The following is a 26,454-nucleotide window of genomic DNA, read 5'->3' as shown; positions in this document are numbered from 1 at the left end:
GGGATCCTGCGCATCTAGATGTTCCTTATTTCACTGGAGCCTCTGGCAGCTTGGACTAGATTACCACACACACCCAAATAACAGCTAAAGTCAGAGTCTGCAACAAAAAAAAACATCCATCAATAGAATGATAGTTCATTTTTATTATAAAAGCATGGAGTAAATCAACAAGCTAAGAGAACCTGCTTTCTGAGAATAAGGATATAAACTGTGTGATCATACTTAACGTAAATCAAAGTGTTTTTCTTTGGCAACTGTAGGCTGTTAAATGACTGGCAGAACTATAAGGGCTTGTTGTTTTCCAGCAGTAAAAGGGAACAATTTTGCTGCCATTTTCCTATTTCAGGCAGCATGTGTTTACTGCAGTTTTAAATTAATATATCAAACTGAGCTGGTTTGGCATATTTAATACCAAACAGTATAGATAACTGCAGGTTTTCAACCTAAAGTCTTTTTATTCTGGCCCAAGAACAGAAGCTTGGAGCCTGTGAATAAGAATGGAAGCTGGAAATAATGTTTGACAGATATATAAAATGACTAACCACTATTTGTTTTGCTTTATATGTTATTTCAATACATCTGAAATACAGTGCTCTCCAAAAGAAAGAAAATAAAAATCCTTTTTATTTTGCCTTGAACTGAAAATCGGGGAGGGCCCCGAGGGGGAAACGTGATTTCTACCGAGGGGAACGGTAGAGCCCTGCATTTCAGCCCTTCTGCATTTCATAGTCGGGATTTTTAGCAATTTAAAGCTTTCTATAGATATATTTATCATGTCTGTGAGGCATGTATTCGCTGACTTTCGGTTCATTTTTGTGAAGCGCTCCTGTTTAAGACGAGACGGCGCATTGTTTTCTTTATTTTATAAAATTATTTTATATATTTTATAAAAAGTTTTGTTGATATTGTGAGTGCACACAAATAAAAGTAGGCCCTTTACAGTTCCGAATGATGTATTACTCTTACTTTTATGAGCAAAAATTACGGCGTAAATTGTTTCCATTGAAACAAAATGCAATTGATTGCGCTGGCGCCTCCATGTCCTGCGCTTTAGCTTCCACTCTCCGCACAAACTAGGAGGCAGTGTACTAGGTTTAACGTTTAAACATTGTTGTATGCTTGAACTGTTTTAGTATATCTATAGATTTCATTTTAGGCAAGTCGTGATGATTTGAGAAGGCTAAATTGATCAAACATGGCTATGATCAGCCTGCCGGTCTGCCGCTGGCCGCTTGGTCGTTCCTTTAAGAAAGAAAAAAACGTATTTAACGAACAATAAAATGCTCCAAACGTTTTTCTAAATTAACTTAATAAAAAAAAAATTAAACGAAATATAATCACTTTTCCATTACATACAAACTATTTTAATAGCTGAAACAGTATAATCTGATTTGGGAGAAGGGGGAAAAAAGACGGACTGGGGACGGACTCGGGCTGGTAATTCTGTCAAGCTCTCAGACACGGGCCGGGCTAGGGCCTGAGCGTCTCGGGCCAGGGCCTAAATTTGAGACCCTAGCCACACCAAAAAAGTAACTCTCTCTTTAAAAGTAACTCTCTCTCATCCCTGAGTGTTACTTAATAGAGTTTGAAAAAGCATCACCACATGCATGGTCCACAGTGACAATGCCAGGTATTGACATAAATCGGAGACAAATTGACAGAATGACAAATTACTCTTATTCATTTATAAATAATTTTCCATCACAATATCCATCCATAGAGAAGGAACCATGACTCACAGTTCTAATATGCACAGGGCGTGTGCAATAAATCTTTCACAGCAATTAAACACTGCTAGTGTAGCTGACAATCCGGCCAAAATCACTATATGGAAACTCAGTGTGGAACAGATGACTAATACTGCTATATGTTCTGTATGTGCAAGATAACAATTAAACACTCCTGTAACTAACTTTCCTTCACAATATAATAAATAACTCAAGTATATACTCATGAAATACAAGATCAAGGCCACAGATTCTTCCCTAAACACTTATCTTTCTTAAGAAGACATATTGTACACTTGTGTAGCTTTTTATATTTTCCCTGAAGTGTCTTTATTCTGTTATAATAAGGCTTTTTTGCATCAAAATCATTTCCACCCTGTCTCTGTCTAAACTGAAAACTTTTTTTGCTACTGTACTTTTAAGGCTTCTACATGTAAATTACCTCTGTTATTAACAAACTTAAATAATCAAGATCAGTGAAAATAATGATCTGCTGTTTTGTCAAAGGAGGAAAGCTTATCCCTCTTTTTCTTATTCCAGACATTATAAAGCGTCGAAGTTAAACACTGTGTCCATGAAGCATGAGCTTAAACGTCATAGCAATCGATTTCATATTCACTTCCGTCGATCCTAACAGAAGGAAGTGTTGGAGGTCCCAGGGTACAGCTTAACCCATGCCACACGGTCAACATAACTGGAAATGACAGGACTAAATGTCAGTGCCAATGTTATGAATCAAAATATGATTTAAATGCAATGCCAACAATACAAGATAACATCTTCACACAAGGGATCGTAAACTTCAGGTTTATCTCAGTTTGGACTGTCACTAATGCAATCCGTATAAATCAAAACACATTTACTACAGAGCACTGACGCACTCAACAGTCGAAAATGACCTCTTATAATTTATTGCACTCAAGTCATGTTGGAATTATCATAATTTCAAGATCAATTTTCTGAGGTGGACTTTCTGTGTCAAATAAAGAACTACAGAGGAAACATAATGGCATTATTCATAAGTTATTAAAGAATTGTGAATGTTCACAGTACAACTTACAACTCTTCTAGCTGGGTTATGAAACAACAAGCTTGTATAACTAAAATGTGCAGTAAGTGCTTAAAGGGAAAAGGAAATTGGCCACTGCATTCAAATCGTAATTATGAGCTAACAAATGCAAACTTCCTAGGAGCACTTGAACACAGCATGAGGACATTTCAAAATCAATCGGAAGCTCATTTTGCAATTAACATTTCATGTGGGATTAAAAAAATAATATGAATGTCTTAATTCAAGACTAATTGCCTTGCAGCCCTCTGTTTGGCATTCATATGTTTGTCATATTACCTCTGGTAGTATCACTGTTTTAAAATTATACCTCCCAAAAGAACAAGGATTAGTACATTGCTCTGGACCCGAGTGAATAAGAACGAATGAATCAAGATGGAAATGAAAAGTCAGGTCAATTACATTGTGGGGTGTAATATAATAATACTGTAGTAGGTTGTGTATTGCATGCATATAGACATTTAGGCTAGCTATTGTGTACAGAATTATACTACAGAAATAGCAAGTATGTATGCAAGTATGTTGTCCTTAAAAGTATAGTTCACATACAGGTTTGAAATGAGGTGAGGGTGAGTGAACTTTCCCTTTAAGAGTGCTACAAAGTTAAAGCTCCGGTAACAGTAATATGCCAAAACAGCCCATAAATTGTGGCTTTCTACATGCTTGTTTAGTCATTGACTAAACAATATATCAGAGTACGGCTCAGATTTTATTTACGTTTGAATCTAGCGGGGTCACGTGTTCTAATTGGGTAATAGAGCTGAGTGTGAACTCTCACTCTCCATCGAAGACAGCTGCTGTTGTTTAATTATACAGAAACAAAACAGCGAGCAGCCGTGGCCCTACAAAAGGCTGAATGAATGTGTGAGCCGTATAGAGGACTGCAGGGTGTGCGTACAACAGAACAAACACTAATGCAGAAACACTGTGTGTGTGTGTGTGTGTTTGCGTGTGTGGGGGCGTGTGTAAATTGTATGCATGCATCTAAGGACAAGTTTGCGCAGCTGAATTATTATATGCTGTAATTGTAGTACATCCTGAATGATGTAAAACTTTCAATCTAATATTTACAAAATTACTTATCATCCAATCTAATCCAATCTGACTGCAATGCATTTCTAAAAACATGATTTCCATTCAGTTGTGGCTTGGAACGGATTTGTAATTTATTTTATTTTTTTGGCAAATTAGCCTGTAAACAACTATAACTATATCAGATTTGAGTCTGGGGGAAAGAAAAAAACATATTATTACAAATTATTTACATTTTGAGTATGTTACACATTTTCTTGTACAACCCGAATTCTGTAAATGTTGGGACGTTTTTTTTTTTAATTTGAATAAAATGAAAACTAAAAGACTTTCAGATCACATGAGCCAATATTTTATTCACAGTAGAACATAGAGAACATAACAAATGTTTAAACTGATAAATTTTACACTTTTATCCACTAAATGAGCTCATTTCAAATTTGATGCCTGCTACAGGTCTATTTTTTAAAGATTCAGCTGGGAGAACATCTAGCAACTAATTAAGTTAATTGACCTCAGGTCTGTAACATAAAATTGATGTCTATGGGCCTGTTTACACATGGTCACTTCATGCGTTTTCTCAGATTGGATATCTATCTGATTTGTTAAACCGTTTCCATTTACACTTGGCCACATAAAAAACGTCCCAACATTTCCGGAATTCGGGTTGTAGTAAAAAAAAAAATTAAATGTCTGGACATAATTATGATATTTTTTATATAATGTTTTGAAAATACTACTAGAGTAGGATAAAAAGATTGCAAAAATAATTTAACATAAACATTAAAAACCGTTAAAAAAAAAAAAATAACGTATTCCTCCATCTACGTTCAATATAAGCAACTATACAGGTAATGGTTAACTAATCTCATGTCATTTATTCAATCAAGTTATTATATTTACAACCATATTAAAAATATAATGGCTCGCATATTGAAAAGGCCACACAATGTTGAGGATCCAGATATACGACAACCTTTTCTTCTGACTCATCTGAATTTGCAACACTTTGTACTAAAATACTCATGTTACTGTAAACGAGTGATCAACACCAGATCTGATGTCATCTCAAAAGACACACAGACGTCACATGTTTTTAAGTCACTACACAAAAATACACAGTGTTACAGACTCTGTGTACAAAAGTTGCACAAAAAAAAGTTTCAGAAACTCCTCATCCCTTTAATGCTCACAGGTGTATTTTTGTCAATGGTGAGGAAAGGGAGTGTTGATATATAAATGGTTATGCAACAATGATAATGGTTTGCGTAGCCTATTTTGCATATGTTATCTCATTCACACAGACTAACCTATCTATAGCATGACTAAAACCAGCTCAGATCCATTTATAAAATGTTTAAGGGAGTCAAAACAGAGCCAGAAATTCCTCTGTTGAACACTAATAAGGATCTGCTTCAAGGAGACAGCCATTCTAACACCTGTACTGAACTGTAACAGGCAATATAGCTATTACGACGAAAAGAACCAGGTATGATTGGGTTGCATCTTGTGACAGACAGACGGGATCCAGCCCTGGCCACTTTCCAACAGCAACAGATCTGATGAGATAGCATCAATAGCAACTCTACTGTAAGAAAAGCTTGCATTCACCTGTTGCTAATCCCACTGGCTCCTCACTGACACATAATATCTGGAAAATGTCCACGTCAGAGGACACTGTAAAATATGACACTATTTCAGAGAGGAAGACATGCTAAAAGCCAATAAAACTTCTTCCATCTGGTTCAGCCAAATCTCTTCTCGTGATTTACAGTGGTGAAATCCTAACCTAGTTCTGAAAGTCCATGTCCACAATGCACCTTATTCAGTGTTGGGAAGGTTACTTTGGAAACGTAATAGGTTACAGATTACAAGTTACCCTACTTAAAATGTAATAAGTAGTGTAACTTTTCAATTACTTTATTAAAGTAATGTAACGGATTACTTTTTTGATTACTTTTCTAAATTCCTAATGTTTTCAACTGTTATTCACTTTCAAACATGTAAAGCAGACAGGGTTAACCTTACAGCAGAACTCAACACTGATTACTGTCAGACTTTCGAAATCCTTCATCACTTGAATAAGGATTATAATATTTTAATTTGAAAGGAGACATTGGATGCCAAATATCTTCATTTGCATATAAATGCCTCTTGGCAGTGTGTGGACACCCTACAATAATAAAAATTTTAAAATGATAAAAAGCCCTTTTTTTAAATCCCCCGAAAACCTAAACAGTCTCAATTATCAAGCCATTTTGATTTTGGAGTGAATAACCAGCACTCTCTTCCACCTTCAATATTGGGGGTGTTGGGGGTGGTGATGGTGCAGTGGATAAGACACATGCCTTTGGTGTGAGAGACCCGGGTTCGAATCCACTGTGAGACACCAATGTGTCCCTGAGCAAGACACTTAACCCCTAGTTGCTCCAGAGGCGTGCGACCTCTGACATTTATAACAATTGTAAGTCGCTTTGGATAAAAGCGTCAGCTAAATGAATAAATGTAAATGTAATGTAAATGTCTCACTCGTACTGGAAAGTGAAGCTGTGGGATCTTTGATCGCCCCCTGGTGGCTGGCTGCAGTCAGAATCCCCGCCCTCTCCATGTAAACGAATGGGACTTGAGTCATAACAAAAAAATTTATTACACTTCCAATACAATTTTCCAAAATATAATTTTGGTCATTTAAGATAGTTGTTATGACGCTGATATATGTTCAATTGTTCGTTTTTGTGGTAAGTTTGATTTTAGCTAGTAATTTGATGCTATAAAAACGGGGCGTGTCGTTGTGGTTGATTGGGTTCGCGGGAGTTTGGGCGAGAGTTTGATTCCGCGGCTCCGCCTCACGACTCTACTGAGCAGACTCGGGCTCCAAACGAATCTCTACTGCGCAGACTCGGGCTCCAAACGAATATCTACTGCGCAGACTCTGGCTCCAAACGAATCTCTACTGTGCAGACTCGGGCTCAAAACGAATCTCTACTGCGCAGACTCGGGCTCCAAACGAATCTATACTGCGCAGACTCTGGCTCCAAACGAATCTCTACTGCGCAGACTCGGGCTCCAAACAAATCTCTACTGCGCAGACTCGGGCTCCAAACGAATCTATACTGCGCAGACTCTGGCTCCAAACGAATCTATACTGCGCAGACTCTGGCTCCAAACGAATCTCTACTGCGCAGACTCGGGCTCCAAACGAATCTCTACTGAGCAGACTAGGAGCTCCAAACGAATCTCTACTGCGCAGACTCGGGCTCCAAACGAATCTCTACTGCGCAGACTCGGGCTCCAAACGAATCTCTACTGCGCAGACTCGGGCTCCAAACGAGTCTATACTGCGCAGACTCGGGCTCCAAACGAATCTATGCGCAGACTCGGGCTCCAAACTAATGTATATTGCGCAGACTTGGCTCCAAATGACGTCATTTACTCACGATGGCAGCGGCCATATTGAGATGTTTTGGCTTCACTTTTCTATAATGGAAGGAAGCGGAGACCATCTTTTTTTACAGTGTATGTTCAATACCATGACTGAGGTGAGACTGTTGAGCAAGAACCGAACCCCCAACTGCTCCCCAGGTGCCGCAGCAATATGGCTGCCCACTGCTCCGGGTGTGTGTTCACAGTGTCTGTGCATTTGGATGGGTTAAACATTGGTGTTTCATATTTTAGAGCAGTCACTGCAGAAATCAATTAAATCTGTATGTGGGAGTGTGTTTGAAAAAAATCAGATGTAACCCCCTTTGTAATCTTTAGCATTTTCATATGTAACTGTAATTTAATTACACATTTTTTCTTAGTAACTGCAACTAATTACAATTAGTGAAGTGAAGTGACATACTGCCAAGTATGGTGACCCATACTCAGAATTCGTGCTCTGCATTTAACCCATCCATCGTGCACACACACAGCAGTGAACACACACCCGGAGCAGTGGGCAGCCATTTATGCTGCGGCACCCGGGGAGCAGTTGGGGGTTCGGTGCCTTGCTCAAGGGCACCTCAGTCGAGGTATTGAGGGTGGAGAGAGCGCTGGACATTCCCTCCCCCCACCTACAATCCCTGCCGGTCCGAGACTCGATCCCGCAACCTTTGGATTACGAGTCCGACTCTCTAACCATTAGGCCACGACTTCCCCCTACTTACTTTTATTTTGTAATTAAATTAAGTAATTCCGTTACATGTAACTAGTTACTCCCCAACACTGACCTTATTCTTGTCAAAAACAGCCCAATTATACAGGAAGAGACAACAATTTGATTGACATGTTAAGTGACCAACCATAGTTCAGTTTATTTAGACGTGTCATTTAGGGGCGGGTTCTGAAATCAATTATAGGTGGAAAAATGTATATGTAGGTGCTATCTGAAGCTAAGACTTGTTCTATGTCATGGGTCATTTACTGCTTATTTGCAAAAAGATTTAATTTCAAACCAGTTTGTCAAGTGTATTTAACTTTTAGCTCACAAACAATGTTACTGTATCTGTCTCAAGTACAGACTAAGGCTAAATGCTGCCCATATTCTCACAGCTCTCTTTCAGAATCGCCAGTGTTTAAAGGAATAGTTCACCCTAAAATGAAAAGTCTGTCACCATTTACACACTTTCCACTTGTTCCAGTTTCTTTCAGCTGTTGAACACAAAAGAAGATATTTGTAAGATTGCTGGTAACCAAACAGTTGACAGTATAGCCAATGACTTCTAAGAATTTTTTTTCCATGCTATGGAAGTCAATGGCTGCCGTCAGTTGTTTGGTTACTTTTTTCAACATATCTTCTTTTTTTTCAACAGAAGAAAGAAACTCGTATAGGTTTGGAACAATTTGAGGTAAATGATGAGAAAATGTTCATTTTTTTGGGTGAGCTGTCTCTTTAATCATTAAATGAGATGCCTGAAGACAGAAAACCTGTCACAAGAACAGTATTTCCCTGCGTTTGGTGTCTGGTTTCCCAGTCTTGCTGGCATTAAGCAACAAGGGCAGGGCAGAGCCATATTTTGTTTAAAGTACAAACAGGTGGAAAGGTCTCATGTATCCATCAGGGAAAAGACTTTAAACCTGTTTGCATGTACAAAAGATACAATTTTTAGATATTATGTGTACTCATATTAGCCAAGGTCAAGATACAGAAAACACCTTTGGATCTACACTACTGGTCAAAAGTTTGGAATTATTCAAGGAACACTCCACTTTTTTTGAAAATAGGCTCATTTTACAAATCCCCTAGAGTTAAACAGTAGAGTTTTACCATTTTTGAATCCATTCAGCCAATCTCCGGGTCTGGCGGTAGCACTTTTCATTTTCCACCGGTCTTAGTACACGATGTAACTACAGAAGAGTCAAGTTTTAAATAGGAAAAATATTGAAACTCTGGTCATTTTTGAGCACGATGCTAATGGTTTAATCAGATTCAATGATCTATGCTAAGCTACGCTAAAAGTGCTACCACCAGACCCGGAGATCGGCTGAATGGATTCAAAAACGGTAAAAATCAAGGGGAGTTGTAAAATGAGCCTATTTTCAAAAAAAGTGGAGTGTTCCTTTAAGATTTCTTAATGTTTTTGAAAGACGTCTCTTTTGTTCACCAAGACTGCATTAGATCAAAAATACAGTAAAAGCAGTTATATTGTGAAATATTATTACAAATTAAAAGAACCATTTTCTGTTTTATTATTTTAAAATATAATTTATTCCTGTGATGGCAAAGCTACATTTTCTGCATCCGTCACTCCAGTCCCCAGTGTCACATGATCCTTCAGAAATCATTCTGATATTATGATTCGGGGCACAATTATTATCAGTTATTACTGGTGCTCATTTATTACTAATGGTTATGCAGAAAAACTTTTTGGTGCCTAAAACCATGACACATTTTTTTCCAGAATTCTTTGATTAATAGAAAATTCAATAAACAGCATTTATGTGAAGCAGAATTATTTCATAACATTACACATGTCTTTACTAATTGTTTTCTATGTCATTGTTCTCAAATAATTTCAGCCTCAGTAAACATAAGAGACTTCTTTCAAAAACGTCTTAAATATTCCAAATATTTGACAGGTAGTGCATATTAGAATTTCTGAGCGCAATTAGTTGTAATGTTGCAGACTGAAAGTCATAAGCAATATAATCTCCAAGACGCCCATAAATATGAATATGAAGTATCTGATGCCAATGGAAGATGATATTAAGATAAAGTTAATATTAATCAGTCACATACAACGTCAGCTGTTAAAGTCATCTGCCGTCAGTCTCATGGCTGGTGGTGATAACACCTCATTACCTGCTGATACTTTCATATGAAATACAGCATTCTGGGTCTGAGCTACATACATGCCTCATAAAACAGCGGGTGACCAACACCACCGCCAAAGGAAGTTGCAATTAAGAGGAATGTTGCACTGCTGAAACAACTATACAGACAGATGGAGATTTTTTTTAATGTGTGACTCACACAACTAATTATCATCTACTATTGTTTGAAGAATTTTTGAACATAATGAAGATGTCCAAATCTTTCTGATTTTGTAGAAACATAACTTTTTTTTCCATTTAGCACTGCCCTTCGGAAGCAACAGAAGATACTTGCATGTTTCCCGGAAGACAAATTAAGTACAATTTACCTTGATCTTCAAATTCAAAAGTTTTCACCCCCCGGCTCTTAATGCATCGTGTTTCCTTCAGGAGCATCAGTGAATGTTTGAACCTTTTTTAATAGTTGTGTTTGAGTCCCTCAATTGTCCTCAGTGTGAAATGATGGATCTCAAAATCATACAGTCACTGCTGGAAAGGGTTCAAATATGCAAAACATGCTGGAAAATTGAAGAATCTGCAGGACCTGGAGGATTTTTCTGAAGAACAGTGCTCAGTTTAACTGTTCAGAACAAACAAGGGGCTCGTGAACAACCATCACAAGACAAAACACAAATGTAGATCATCCAGGTAACCCACACAAAGTATTAAGAACTTTTTTTTTGTTTGTTTTTTATAATTTCAGCCATTTTTTGGTCTTGAAGACTAAATGTAATCTTACTCTGATCAGGACAGTACTAAATAAAAAATAACATGCATTTTGTATGATCTCTCTTAATTTGTTAAAATTACTCACATTTTCACAGATTCTGCAAGGGGTTCCCAAACGTTCAAGCAGCACTGTATATATACTTAGCATTATAATATATACAAGAAAATGAACCAAACATACTGATGGCTCATCTTGTTTACACAGGTGTACAGACTTTTGTGCAATAAAATTCCCTCTAGAATAAGAAAATCCTCCAAATACCCCCAGCAACAAACTACAAAACACATGTAAACTAAATGGGATGTGATGTAAATTATATTATCAATTTTAAAATATATACAATATAAGATGTTGACAAATATTTAGTGCTAGATAAGTCATCAACCAAGCTCATTTTCTTGAAAGCGAGAGAAAAACAATCATTTTAAATGTGTATTTTTTATCATTTAATTTAATAATTTAAGAATACGCTAGACTGAAAAAAACGGTGTAGGATTTACTTAGAAACAGTTTCACAGTTTCAGTTTAACATTGAATTAAACATGAAACTTTGAAGTTCTGTAGTTTTGAAGATCTATCTATCTATCTATCTATCCGTGTACAAAACTCGAACACCAGTTTTGTGGACTCCAAAACTGAGGGACCTCGTCTCATTGTGAGAAGTCACTTGGAAATCAAAAAGAAAAAAAAGCACGATATAGTCTCTGCCTGGGAAAAAACTGATATGCTGTGCAACTGATGCCACAAGCCTTCAGGCCACAGCCTTTGTGTGAGAAGTCTCTACAATGATGAAAAATGAAGAGTGTCATTCAAGAGCAGGACGTGTGGCGAAGCAAGGCACGGCCTCAGCCCTCCAATTATGTGTTGAGCAACAAATTTTCTTTTAACCAGCTGTTGTTGCCTTTATCCTTTTATGAATGCGTTTCATGTCTGACTTCATTGGAATCAGTGAGATAAAGGGTGTGAAATGAGAAGGATCAGCTGGTGAAATCCACCTGCTGTGCTGTATTACAATGGGTTGTATTCAAGCACTGCTATCTATAATCACAGTTATAAAGGAAAAATATTGACTTGACACAGAGGAAAATTAGTTACACTGAAAATTAGGGACTGAAGGAGTGTGTGAAGCAGTTCATTAAAGGGAAACTCAAGAAACATTCAGGCTGGTTATTAAAGCCTTGGGGAGCTGGTAAACTCATATGCAGCCTGCAGCTCAGAAAGATGATGAATGCTTGGGAGGGAATTACTTTTTCTGAGTTAATCCACCTTCAAAAGCCACAAGCCTGCAGCTCCGTCCGTTTAAAAAAAAAAAATTGGACATGAATGTACAACAAGAAAAAAATTATATGTTTAATCTATCGGTTCAAAGTTCAGAATAATTATGATTTTAAAACATTAAATAATTGTAATTATATCAAACTCGGATTTCATTACATGAACCCACCTACACAACTGACTGACCTTAATCTATAGCTATGAACACAGTGCAGACCATCTGTTGCACACTTTGAAATACTTCCACCCTCCCCCAAGTTCTGCGGCCAATGGCCTCTTTCTATGCAGCTTGTCAATTACATTCTATCGCTATCCAGCTCGACCACCTGGCAGACATGTGAGCCCCTTCATCTCCACCCATGTGCCCCTCTCTACAGGAAACAAAATATCAGACCCCACAGCTGAGCCACGTGGATCTATGAATTAGACAACAAGTGTGAGACATGACCACAGCATGCTCAGTTTCTAATCAGCGAGCAGCAGAAATGAGGCAGAGAGATACGCATGAACGTAAACATAATCAGATGAATAAGTCCATATGTTTAAAAGAGCACATTTACTTTATCAGGACATGGTTTACAAGTAAACAAATCATATTAATTATATATTAAATATTTCAAGTACATTTGAGATGTACACAATTTTAGAAATATAAGATCTATAATCTACATTTTCAATAGTGAAAACACGCACGCTACTGGACAAAAGGAACAATTACAGAATAATTATGATTTTTTTATTAGTTTTTGAAGAAAGTTTCTTATGCTCCCCTCATGCTACATTTATTTGATAAAAAATACAGTAAAACAGTGATATTGTGAAATAATATTACAATTTAAAATAACTGTTTTAAATGTTTAAATGTTTAAAATTAAGGTTATATATATATCACAGTATCACATTATTATTTTTAAATTATTTTTATTTTTATTATTCTTTTTATATTTTAATTTTATATATATATATATATATATATATATATATATATATAAAATTAAAATATAAAAAGAATAATAAAAATAAAAATAATTTAAAAATAATAATTAAAAATAAGGCTAATATGAAAAATAAGATTATATATGTATATACATATGCAGAAAGAGAGAGAGAGACTTTTTACCCAACATCTGAATATGATAAACATTTTCAATTCAATTTTAATGTATTTATAAAGCGCTTTTCACAATAAATATTATTCTGAAACTAATTTGAAAAAAAAAACTGTGCCACACTAATAACAAGTAAAAACTTACTGCCCCCTAAAATTATATGCAGCACTCATGGGGTCTTAAACACACATGCACTGAATGAGCCAAGCTCTGTGTTAAGTTCATCTTTTCCTTGATCTCCCCTCACGTCAGCATCATGAAAGACAGATCCCTGAGTGAGAGACTTCAGTCAATCTCATTAACCGCCTTAAGTCTCAAAGCAAAGCCTGTGTCATTTTCACAGAGCGTGGAGCCATCCTCAGTGGTCACAAGCCACCGTCACCATGGCAGCTCCCCTCCACCAGACGACCATTTAGCGAGCTAATTAGGCATTGCATTCTGGGTAAAATAAATGTTCTACACTTTCAACAGAATTAGCTCAATGAGCACGCCACAGGCAGTAAATGATGCATTCAGAGGTGTGATGAGCAGGCAGAAAAATGAACTGCGGGATAAAGGGTCGCTGAGGAATGGCTTTCTCAGATAAAACTGTGAGGGGTAAACAAGCTCTCTGTGAATGACCGGGGGGCCGGCAGTCTGGGAAAGTCACAAAACCACTTTCCTGGCCGTTCATAGGATTAACAAGCATCCCTTTCTAACGAGACAGATAACATGTCCTGCAAGTACAAAGAAAGAGTCCAAGTGCTGTAGACAGCACTGTCAGCAGAACAATCAATGCCTCCACTAAAGCTACATTACAGGCCTTAAAGGGACAGTTCACACAAAATGAAAATTCTGTCATCATTTACTCACCCCTCATGCAGTTGTTCGGTTGCAAAACATTCTTCAAAATATCTTCTTTTATGTTCAACAGAAGAAAGAAACTAATACAGGTTTGAAACAAGTGAAGGCTGAGAAAATAAAGTTTGTGTGAATTTTCCCTTAAAGATTTTTTTTTAACTCAAATCCAATATATTGCTATATTTTCCTGAATGCATCAATGAAAAAGAATAAAACAGCCAAAGAAGCATTCATCAGTAATTGTGTTGACAGCGGTTTTGTACAAGAAAAGTGCCACTGGCAATGAATGACGAAGATTGTGATGTGCACCTGCACAGTGATGAGTGAAGTTAAAGAAATACATGAACTGAAGTCTATGCTGAGCTCTTTGTACAGTAGAAGTTTTCAACTAGCTTTGTTTCAAAGCCCAAATTTGACATAAAGTGATGACCCAACAACGTTTATCGAAACAAAATAGTTTTGAAACAAAAATATTTTGAAAAGCTTAACTTTAAGGGGTACTCAGATCATTTTAATAGCTATTTGTGTGTATAGCCTATATCTTGTCATTCCAAATAAAATTAAAATACAAATTAATAGTATAATAATAGTTACATTTTTTAAATAATATTAAGTAATATGATCATCATAACTGCAAGTGAACCTGTTCTGAAAGTCGTCTAGGTTGTGTTTTCTTTCAGAGGCGTAGCTTTGTTCATTCTTTTCGACGATGAGAGTATATGTCACCCAACCTGTTCATGCTGGCATCTGGCTGATTTGGTTAACTTTTACCAAGTGATACCTGAAGAGTTCGGACAGTCAACTTTTGATGTCAACAACAAATGATATGGAAAGCAACTTATCCTGATTTACAGTAATTCTCTATCCTAAATACAATTCATTACATTTTATAATTTGCATTCAGCATTGTTTTCCTTTCTTGTTATCCATGATCCTATCAAATCAGACCAAATGTGTCTCTGGAGCACAAAACCAGTTTTAAGTCGCTGGGGTATATTTTTAGCAATAGCCAAAAATACATTGTATGGGTCAAAATGATTCATTTTTCTTTTATGCCAAAAATCATTAGGATATTAAGTAAAGATCATGTTCCATGAAGATATTTTGTAAATTTCCTACTGCAAATATATCCAAAATAAATTTTTGATTAGTAATATGCATTGCTAAGACCTTCATTCGGACAACTTTAAAGGCGATTTTCTCAATATTTCGATTTTTTTGCACCCTAAGATTCCAGATTTTCAAATAGTTATGTCTCGGCCAAATATTATCCTATCATAACAAACCTTACATCAATGGAAAGCTTATTTATTCAGCTTTCAGATGATATATAAAACTCAATTTCAGAAAATTGACACTTATGACTAGTTTTGTGGTCAAGGGTCACAAATGAGAAACACTCTATCAGATCTAGGGGGATTTATTGAATTAGCCAAAATCAGATTTGAAAAGTATTGCTTAGAATCACATCTGTGCTGCAGATGTGGGCCAATTTCATCTGTAGTGTGCACATATGCACTGGCTACCTATTAAGTTCCGTATCATTTACAAAATATTATTACTTGCCTATAAGGCCCTAAATGGTTTAGCTCCTGCGTACCTAACGTGTCTTCTACCACGCTACAATCCAACCCGCTCCCTAAGGTTGCAAAACTCTGCACTTTTGGTAGTACCTAGGATAGCAAAGTCCACTAAAGGAGGTACAGCTTTTTCACATTTGGCTCCCAAACTCTGGAATAGCCTTCCTGATAATGTTCGGTGTTCAGATACACTTTCTCTGTTTAAATCTAGATTAAAGACACATCTATTTAGCCAAGCATTCACATGTTTTAGCATGCAAGTGTTTGCTTGAAAAATGTACTTAATGACCCCAGCAATTTGCCTAGTAACCACAGCATGTGGCATCTTGCATATTGCACCATAAGGAAGCCTGAGAGAAGGTCCAGTGCTCAATACTCAGGTTACCCGGGACTGTGGACATAATAGCCAACACAGCTTTCAGCACTGGAGAAGAAAGTTCCTAATGCACAGTGAAGAATTCTACACTCTAAAAAATGCTGGGTTAAATACAATCCTGTGCTGGGTAAAATATGGACAACTCCAGCGATTGGGTTGTTTTCAACCAACAGTTGGTTTAAATGTTTAACCCAACCTTCTGGGCAGTAACCCAACCGCTGGGTCTAAACAAGCCAATCGCTGGGTTCATCCATATTTTACCAAGCGCTGGGTTATATTTAATATTTATATTTAACCCAGCATTTTTTTTAGAGTGTAGGCTTTGGATTCAATGTACAAAAAAAATCAGAACATGCACCTAAAATGTAAAATAGATCAGACCATTCAATCAACATCAGTTTGTAAAGTTAAAAATAAAATGTATTTGACAACCCAGTCAAAATTATTAAACTAGAGTAAAGCTCAAACTCATAACTGTCTGAGGTGAAAATAAAAATAGATGAACCCATCTATATTTAACACTAAAACATTCAACATGACATATACCTTGACCAAGCCATTCCTGTCTGGAGCCTCGCACATTAATTATCCTATTGACACTCCACGTGATGACATCTTGCCTCTTAGGATGAGATAATGATTTTCAGTATAGCCTACTATCAATACAAAAATGTGACTTTTTACTGTAATGTCACATGCTGATGAAAACTGCCTGACATCAGTGTCACTCTCATTTGCATTAAAGAACACATGCACCTGATTACTAACAATGCAAAGATAATAAATGCATTGTTCGTCCATTCCTTATAGACAGTCATTGTATGGCACAAAGCCAATCTAAATGCTATCTAACTGAGTCTTATTAGTTTAATTACTCCCTTTTTCATCACCACCTCCTCAACATTATAAGACTGTGACCATACAGAACCCTTCCTAAAACACTTGCTGACCTGGTGACCCAATGCACATCTATGAACTGCTACATACAGTTGTTGCTAATAAAAGAATTACCGATTGAGCAATTTCACAGTTACCTAACGCCGCTAGGGGCGCCACACGGCAATTTGAGTTACTCGAACCTTGACCAACAGCATCCAGACGTTTACTGACCGAAAAGTTGAACCCCATTAAAGAAACTGACCTGAACAACTTCTTACCTGTAGTTCACACCAAGCAACCTCCACGGTGGTCTCCGTATCCAAGCCTTTGTAGACTGTCTTAAAGGACCCCCTTCCGATCTCAATGTTGAATTTCAGAAACCTTCCATCAGGTGAAGTCGCCACAGCTTTAGTCTCAATCTCATCCTTTTCTTCCTGCTCGCGTTTGCTCTCGAACGGGGCTCTTGACAAAACAGCCTTCTTCTGGGTGTTTTCTTCATCCGAGTCCGAGCTGGAATCAGCCTCCTGCGCGCTGGGCTCCTCGGTAGCCCAGGTATCAGCTGGCCGCGGGTCCGAGTCTTGCGTCTCAGGTGTAGAGCTGGAGACAGGTGACATTGGAGGAGAAGAGTCCGTCTTTTTCTCCTCGTTGGCACCTTCCGATAAAATGTTGTCGGCTGACCACGAAAGAGTTTTTGTCAGAGGTGCGATGCTCTCCTGGGGCTCAACGTCCATGGTGTGGAGTTTGTTAATCCTGTAGGCATTTCTCCTGGAGTTCGCCGAGTGTCTCCTCCGTCTCGGCGGCAGGCGCGCTGGGAAGAACGAGTCCGCGTCAAAACCCGCAGGCAACTTCGGGAAGCCAAGACCTGCCATGTCAACCTCAGCCTGTGACATTGTAGTAGATATCTGTGTAGTTAACATTAGAACTGCAGCGCATAATCTAGTGCATTACATGTCTTTGCGTTCCAGAATTTCTCCATAACAGCTATGCGTTAACATTTAGCCCCTCCAAACCATAACAACAGGTTCAAGAACGAACTTCTCCAAGAGCGCAATGCAGATTAGCCTATATAGCCATATAAAGCCTATACAAATCAACGCGACTGTGAAATAAATGCGAACGCAAGTTAACGTTCTGTAGAAATATCACGCAGCAATCAACTGTAGGTTAATAATTAGAATATCACGGCGTGGCGTTCTAGCGCGTCCACGGAGCGCACGCTTTGCGTTCGCTTTCCAAGCGCAAGTGTCTAGTACGCTACGCTACTCTGCTGCTCTGGTTGCTCCTCCCCGTGGAAAAACACCTTAGTAATTAGAGGGACCACAGTCAAGCTACAATGCCATAAATGCAGTCCCTCACGTCTCAGATAAATTACATATGTCTATTATGGCAAGCTGATGAAACATTTATTATTTAATACTTTATTATTGTTTTTTAATAACTAGTCATTTTAATAATGACAAGTATCTTTCACTTTCACAATGTTCACTGGATATTAGTGCTTGTTGCCAAAGTGACTATGTCTCTTCAATTAGTAGTATTTATTTAAAACAACAACAATAAATAATAATAATAATAATAATAATAATACTTTTTTGATACAAGCATCTGTAACTGGGTAACAAATTGCAAACTTGTGTCATTAAATCATGAGGATCTGAAATAAATAAAATCAAATAAATCAACCCCTCAGTTCACCCTCGGAAATTGTAGTAGTAACTTTATTCATCTCCTTGGGGAAATTTTGTTACAGTGGCTTGTTTCCATATGCGGTTTCTCACAAAAGACAAAGTTCAAGTTCAAGTTTATTTGTATAGAGCTTTTTACGATACAAATCATTGCAAAGCTGCTCTACAGGAAATTAAGTTTCCACAATATATTTGTATCTTGCAGAACCTTAATATATTTAACTTATGGCAAAATTAGGTAATTCTGTATGTTGTCTGAGCGTTGGCATCCTCTGAGGTCCTTTGAGGGGTTGGCATTATCTTTTCTCAGGTGTTCGGTCATCTCAGATCATTTAAGGGTTGGATCCAGACTAAAGCTTCTGTAATTCCTAGTTACCACGGGATGTTAATCACAAATAGAGACATAATTAGCGTAGCTGCTGTTCCATCTAAGCAAAAATGATTTGTTCAACCCAAGCTAAAGAATAATAATAATGTACATTTGATCAGATATAACTGCAGTACAAGATTATAAGATGCATTATGTGAATGCTTGGCTAAATAGATGTGTCTTTAATCTAGATTTAAACAGAGAGAGTGTATCTGAACACCGGACGTTATCAGGAAGACTATTCCAGAGTTTGGGGGCCAAATGTGAAAAAGCTGTACCTCCTTTAGTGGACTTTGCTATCCTAGGTACTACCAAAAGTCCAGAGTTTTGCGACCTTAGGGAGCGGGTTGGATTGTAGCGTGGTAGAAGACAAGTTAGGTACGCAGGAGCTAAACCATTTAGGGCCTTATAGGCAAGTAATAATATTTTGTAAATGATACAGAACTTAATAGGTAGCCAGTGCAGAGACTGTAAAATTGGGGTAATATGATCATATTTCTAAGATGGGAGAATGCTGTTTTTGTAACATGGGAAATATGATTTTCAAAGGAAAAAAGTTGCTGTCTAATATAACACGCAGATTTTTGACTTTAGAGGACGTAACAATACATCCGTCTAGTGGCAAATTGTAATCCAAGAGATTCTGTGTACTGTTTTTTTGGTCCAATAAGTAATATCTCTGTCTTATCTGAATTTAATAGGAGGAAATTATTGGTCATCCAATCTTTTACATTTTTTACACAATCTATTAGCTTAGATAGTTTAGAAGTTTCATCTGGTCTTGTTGAGATATATAGTTGAGTATCATCAGCATAACAATGAAAACTGATCGCGTATTTTCTAATAATATTACCAAGGGGCAACATGTATATTGAAAATAGCAGAGGACCTAGGACAGATCCTTGTGGTACTCCATACTTTGGTGATAATTGAGATGACTCCCCATTTAAATGAACAAAGTGGTAGCGATCGGACAGGTAGGATCTAAACCATCTTAAAGCCTGCCCTTAAATACCAGTATAGTTTTGTAATCGATCTATGAGTATGTCATGGTCTATAGTGTCAAACGCAGCACTAAGATCAAGTAATACTAGCAATGAGATGCAGCCTTGGTCTGAAGCAAGAAGCAAGTCATTTGTAATTTTAACAAAACAACATAGATTTCACAGTAGGACGATATAAATTTCACAGCACTTAGTAAATAAATAAGTTAATAAATAAATAAAATACAAACACTGAATGAGACCTGCTCATTTACAGAAGGGGAGAAAAAAAGAAAAGAAAAAAACTTCTTTCTTACCTATCTTTCATTTAAAAACTTAACTGCCTGTGATATAAAATACTTTTTTCCCCCTATTTGTGAAAAAAAAAACACCGGTACCCTTAAATCTTCTACCTGAAGGCAAAAGCTCAAACTCATTATACAGTGAGTGCTATTATCAGGCATAGTTGATATGGGCACAGATAAAGTTTTGCCATTTATTACTAGTAAGAATGAAAAACTTACTTGTTGCTATTGGTAAAGTGACTATGAACAAATTAATAAACGCTAGTGAATAACTGAATAGAAAATGTACTAACTAGAATATAATGAATAATTTCTAGTGAGCTGAAAATATCAGAATTACTATTATCTAAAATGAAATCAGAAATAAAAATCCTATAAAATACTTTAGTTTTAGGGAATAAATGTTGAAACGTCTTGCCACATGCTATTGCCTAAGTTTTGTCTAAGGTTTGTCGGTTGCAAGATCATTACAGAGTCAACAAGTTCAACTCAATGCAGGGAATCCCAGACCTTTGAAATCACGAAGCAGAGAATTCAAGAAACGACTACTTAACTCAAATCCAAAGTATCAAAACCTCCCCATTTAAAAGTGAATAAAACGAACAGATGGAATTATTTTTCTGCGGCTCCCATGAGAATGATTAGTCAGAATCCTTAATGACATTCATGTAGTTAGTCAAGTTTAAAACTGAGAATGATTCAATCCTGCTGTATTCCATTAGCCTGAAGCACATTCAACAATATAACTATATGTTTAGGTTGGAGGGGACTAAAATAATTTAAGAATCGGTATGGGATCAGTCATCCACTAATCTGAATATCGGGCAGGACATGTCCCCCTCGATGTGGTCATGACCCCACGATCGTGTTACAGTAAGTAGCTAGCACATAACAGAAACTAATAATAACTGATCAGCTGATGAGCAGAATCAGAGTTGCATAAACATAGACATCAGGTGGAATTAAATCCTTTTCACACCATGTTGATATAAGCTCAGATGTATGCCAAACTTCCATACACATCAGTATCACACTATAGCTGTTTAGTGGAGGACTGTCAATACAACATAATACATGATAACGAAGGGTGAGAACCAGAAGGGCGTAAGTGACATTTTTGGTGAAATGGAGATAGATATATATCAAATGAAAGCTCTTAATTAGCTCTTTCTGCTGGCAATAGTAATGTCATCTATGAGTGTACAAATTTGTATTATAAACAACTGAAATCAGTACACAAAGTCAGATAAAACTATGGTAAAAATTTTGTTTTGGCTCTCCTGTAAAGCTGGTGAAATGTCACTTACGCCTTTCTGGTTCTCACCCCTCAATGCTTATATTGCATTCATGTGACTATTAATATTATCCCATTCACATACAGCATGCATATATCACATAGCAATCCAAATAAACTGCTTGTTTTTTCTTTGCTTTGTCTATTAACAATCACTGATCATTTTCCATACCAAGTTATTTATCTCTATACACTGCAAAAAATGCTTTTCTTACTTCGATTTTTTGTCTTGTTTCCAGCCAAAATATCTAAAAATTCTTAAATCGAGAAGGATTTTCTAGACAAGTTTCAGCAAAAACAACTCAAAATTAAGTGAGTTTTTGCTCGAAACAAGCAAAATAATCTGCCAATGGGGTAAGAAAAATAATCTTGTTTTCTGTTTGAAATAAGATTATTTCAAGTAAAGTAAGAAAAGCTTTTTTTGCAGTGTATGTTCATGGTGGCTATTTCGAGCAGCCTCCGTTTCTCTCACTGTAAGTGTCTTTGTTATGATGGCTTAGTCTCCTAGCAATGAGCTGATGCCCAATTAAAGGACATGGACTGATTGTGATCACAGAGAAGTGTGAGGGCCAGCAAGGGTCTAGCCACTCAAGCATAGGTCATCTGTTTCCGACTGTTTGTGTTTCTATTGGCTTAAATAATCTAAGTATTAACTTTAAATCGCCATGTACCAGTGGGCCACCGGCGAGGTTTCATCCATAGCAGCAGGTGACTTGACAACAGTGTTTATGTTCATTTTAGACAACAGTGATCATAGGAGCGCTGAACATTCTGGGGCAACAGAACAGGGATAAATTATGTCATACTTTTTTCATTCTCAACTTATATACAAACACTGGACACCATAGACTTTGACAGTATGGGGTGGGGGGGGTGGGGGGCATGTCTTTTAACATTGTTTAAAATGTTATTTTGCGAAGAAAAACTAAATCATACAGGTCTGAAAATGAAGTAAACAACATAAGGGTGAATAAATAATGATACAATTTTCTCTTTTGAGTGAATTATCCCTATAGCCTGCAAAATGAACAATGCACTTAAAATGCAATCTAAAGAAATATCAGAACAAGCACACAAAATTCTGTAGAGTTATTATCATTGAAGGAATATTCCACCCAAAACTTTTAATTTGCTGACAACGTACTCACTTTCAGGCCATCCAAGATGTAGATGAGTTTGTTTCTTCGTCGAAATAGATTTGGGGAAAATTTAGCACATCACTTGCTCACCAATGGATCCTCTGCAGTGAATGGGTGCCGTCAGAATCAAAACCGCTGATAAAAAAGTCACAATCATCCACGACTCCAGTCCATCAATTAACATATTGTGTTTGTATGAAACAAATTGATAAGGCATTTTATCTATTTTTTTATTTATCAATTTGCCAAAATACTAATCCATAATAATGATTCCTCCAGTGAACAAGTCCATCCCCTCTTGTCCACACACATATTTGTTTAAAACTGTTTTGGACTACTTGCACTTATAAACAGTAACTGATCTGTGCACATTTCTTTCATGATTCAGACAAGATGACTTTTTCACTAGAAAAACTAATTTTGTGGATAGAGGGATCATATTTTAGCTTGAAGCAATGGCCAGAAATTAAAAGTTACTTTATTATCGATTTATTACAAACATGCAGCTTTTAATGTCACGAGATGTCAACGGATGGACTGGAGTTGTGTGGATAACTTGTGGATTTTTGTGATCGTTCTGACGGCACCCATTCACTGCAGAGGCTCCAATCTACTCTCATGAAGCAAATGCTAATATATGGGTGATCTATTCTTTTGACTAAAACTAAAATGAAAACTAAAACCACTAACAAAAAGACAGTTACTCAAACATTAACTGTAATAAAATATAAAACATTTTACCTTATTTTATTAAAAATGATAAAGATGATATGAATGTGGGCCAGAATAGAACTACAGATGAGCTTGTATGGAGCAGACACCTCCGACCCCTTGAGCGTGATACAGCATGGCTGTGACTGAGGCTCTGAACAGCCTCACGTCACACAAACTCGAAGGAAGGACTTGTGTGTGCGTGTGTGTGCTTATCAGTATGAACATATTGCTGCTCCGTGATGAGCTGGGCCTCCTGCCTCCACTTCGTTCTAATCAACCCCTCCCCTCCCCGAATCATATTTCACCTTAAGAACAGCTTGTTAGATTGAGAGACAACATATATATATAATCATGCAACAGAAGTGGGTCATGTGAGAGAGGTCATGACGTTATTCTCACGAAATCGTGATGGCCCTTTGCATTTAAAGGAATATTCTAGGTTCAAAACAAGCATAACACACACACACACACACACACAAACAAACACAAACACACACACACGACTGTGTATCATGTAACCATTGAACAATTGAAATAGTTAAAAAAAAAAAATTGCGTGATTGCATCATCATGGTAATACAATGCAACTTTACTCAAAAAGTTAAGCATTTTTTCTAGTTCTTTAAAAAAAATCATTACATGCATAATGCATATTGTTTATGTCTTGATAAAATACTATTTAAATAGTAAAACCAGGTTTCTAGTTTGGCCCCTATTCATTTCCATTACAAGTGACTCACTGTATCCCAGATTTGTACATTTTCTTTCAAGAAATGGAAGAAAAAATCATAATCGACTTGATCAAAATTATGCCACAGTTGATCTTAAAGGTAAGCAACACTTAATATTCCTTTAAGCATCCCCAGTAAGAATTCTATCAGAGTGGAGAAGGCTGCAAAAGTTCAATTTAACATAGCTCTATGGGATAAGGTTTTGCAGATCGTTAAATACATTCTGTACAATTTTTCATTATGACATGACTAATCTATGACATTTGTTATGATATTCTCCAGATTTCTCAGAGACTCTGGAAATCAAGCCTTTTATACAACTAGTCAATTTTGTCCTGAGTGACACGTGACCAGAAAGGTACAGTGTGTCCTGTAAGATTATCAAGCTATGCCTGTATACTGTATAAACAAACTAGCTATCACCTCCTACTATATACTGCCATCTACTGGAATACAATAGAATATTATAAACCAAACAGTTCTGAAATATTAACTGGATGCGTCACATTGGAAATAGCCAATAAAACTCATCAAATTCAATATTCATTTGTTTTATTTTTAAGTTACAGCAACTAACACAAGAAAAGGCAGGCAAGGAATGATTAAAATAAATCATTCCTTAGTGAAAAACACAACAGTTAACAAGTTCACGAGGGCTTTTTGCCATATAATGTGGCCACCGGAAAATATGTTCATTGATAACGTTTCAAGAGATCTACATTCTCAAACAGCGAGACAAATGTTAACTGCCCTGCCAATATTGGAAAGCTGGCATCAGAGAAACAGAGGAGCGTCTAAGAGTTGGCCCCTGTCCGAGGGCCTTTCATGACGAAGATCTTTGCCTCATCGTCAATCTCATCCATGATTCTCTCCTGCTTGACTGAGAGAATGGTGTAGCTGACTGATGGAGTGGTGCAGGGGTCAAGGCCATTACGTCACACAGCCAGACATATTATAACTTAGTAGTTAATAATTGATTTGTAGTTATTAATAGTTGGTGAGTAGGCATTCTGTCATACCATTTTCATAGAGGCTGAACAAACATGTTTAGGTCTCTATTCACCTGAAAATGCACTAATAACATTTTACAAAAACACAAAAGTCATGGTGCTTCCATTTATTTTACTATGGTAATACCATGCCTTTGGTAAACGACTATGGTAATCATTATTTAAAATTAACTTCCTTCATATATCATAATCACTGTCCGTTGTACTCTTACGAAAATTCATCATGCTAATTATAGCTTTACCTTAAAATCATAATAAAATGAAAAGCAATAACGTTAGAGTTTTCAAGATATCCCTAGTAAATGTCTAAAATTTAAATACCAGCTTTACTGTAGTAACTGAGAGTCGGAAAGCTTGAATACTATCGATATCATAATAAAATGAAAAGCAATAACGTTAGAGTTTTCAAGATATCCCTAGTAAATGTCTAAAATTTAAATACCAGCTTTACTGTAGTAACTGAGAGTCGGAAAGCTTGAATACTATCGATATCGACTGGTTTTTACTGCAGTTTGCGGTTTTGTTATGAAACTATGAAGGATACATAAGCCCAGCACAAAGGCTCCGATGGTCAGGCCCGTGATCAAATTCCGGCTCCGCAGTTGTTTTGAGTGCCTCTTCCAGTGCTCCAGCTCCTGCTGTCTTTTAAGGAGCTGTTTCTGAGCAGGTGTGTGTTTGGACGCGTCCTCCATGTTTGTCTCGTGTTCTGTGACGTTAAACGCTGCACCAATCAAATAATCCAAACGCGGATACGTCAGATACCTCGACAACAACCAGGAGATGTCACTGTGTAACTATGCATATGACAGAAATTATATTATTTTTTTAACGGCGGTTATTACCGCCCCCTTCTGTTCCGGATTGTGGATCAGTAAGTAAATTCACAATCTATTTCTACTATGAATTAGGGATAGAGGGGGAACCATCACATACAATCATATTATTATATAAAATAAAGCCCAGGTTCCCTCAAAAAGGCTAATAGTTCTCTCACCTGTGCTCTATTCACTTTTAAAGTGAATTTCTTCACCCCTACCTCCTTCAGATTATTTTCCATTAGCTTTCTCTGCCTCTGGTATCTCCTACAATAGACCCGTCTGATGTTTCCCTAATATTTTTAATATTTTATTTGTCCCAGGCTTAATCAGAAATTAAATTCAAATTCCTGGCCCTCATTCAATTAACTGCTATTTCATTATGGAGGACCAAACCTGAAATTCAAAAATGATTTAATGAAATTGAAATATTTAATAAAATGTAGTTCTCATTTCTGTTTTTTCTCACTTCTCATGTATAACAGTTACACGCTGTA

The 26,454-nt window shown here is 36.9% G+C and overlaps 2 protein-coding genes across 2 annotated transcripts in view; both read right to left on the bottom strand.

Moving 5' to 3' along the window:
- Window positions 1–18,185, bottom strand: part of wnk4b (WNK lysine deficient protein kinase 4b) — a 56,649-nt gene extending 38,464 nt beyond the window's left edge. Inside the window, exon 1 of the mRNA XM_079387199.1 lies at window positions 17,190–18,185. Within this exon, the coding sequence (XP_079243325.1) occupies window positions 17,190–17,828 (639 nt within the window). The 5' untranslated portion in view covers window positions 17,829–18,185. The remainder of the gene's footprint in view (window positions 1–17,189) is intronic.
- Window positions 18,186–23,970: 5,785 nt separating this feature from the next.
- Window positions 23,971–25,846, bottom strand: coa3b (cytochrome C oxidase assembly factor 3b). Its single transcript, XM_079382302.1, has 2 exons — window positions 25,687–25,846; window positions 23,971–25,033 (listed from the first exon to the last, which is right to left on the bottom strand). The coding sequence occupies exons 1-2, from the start codon at window positions 25,832–25,834 to the stop codon at window positions 24,927–24,929; spliced, it is 255 nt and encodes an 84-aa protein (XP_079238428.1). The 5' UTR covers window positions 25,835–25,846; the 3' UTR covers window positions 23,971–24,926.
- Window positions 25,847–26,454: the final 608 nt, after the last annotated feature.

This window comes from Barbus barbus (assembly GCF_936440315.1).
Source record: "Barbus barbus genome assembly, chromosome: 3".
NCBI lineage: Eukaryota > Metazoa > Chordata > Actinopteri > Cypriniformes > Cyprinidae > Barbus > Barbus barbus.
This window is presented reverse-complemented; position numbering and strand designations above follow the sequence as displayed.

Coding starts and splice junctions, on each gene's coding strand:
- coa3b (XM_079382302.1), bottom strand. CDS start 25,834: ATGGAGGACGCGTCCAAACACACACCTGCTCAGAAACAGCTCCTTAAA. Junction 25,034..25,686: donor AGCCTTTGTGCTGGGCTTAT/GTATCCTTCATA, acceptor CCACTCCATCAG/TCAGCTACACCATTCTCTCA.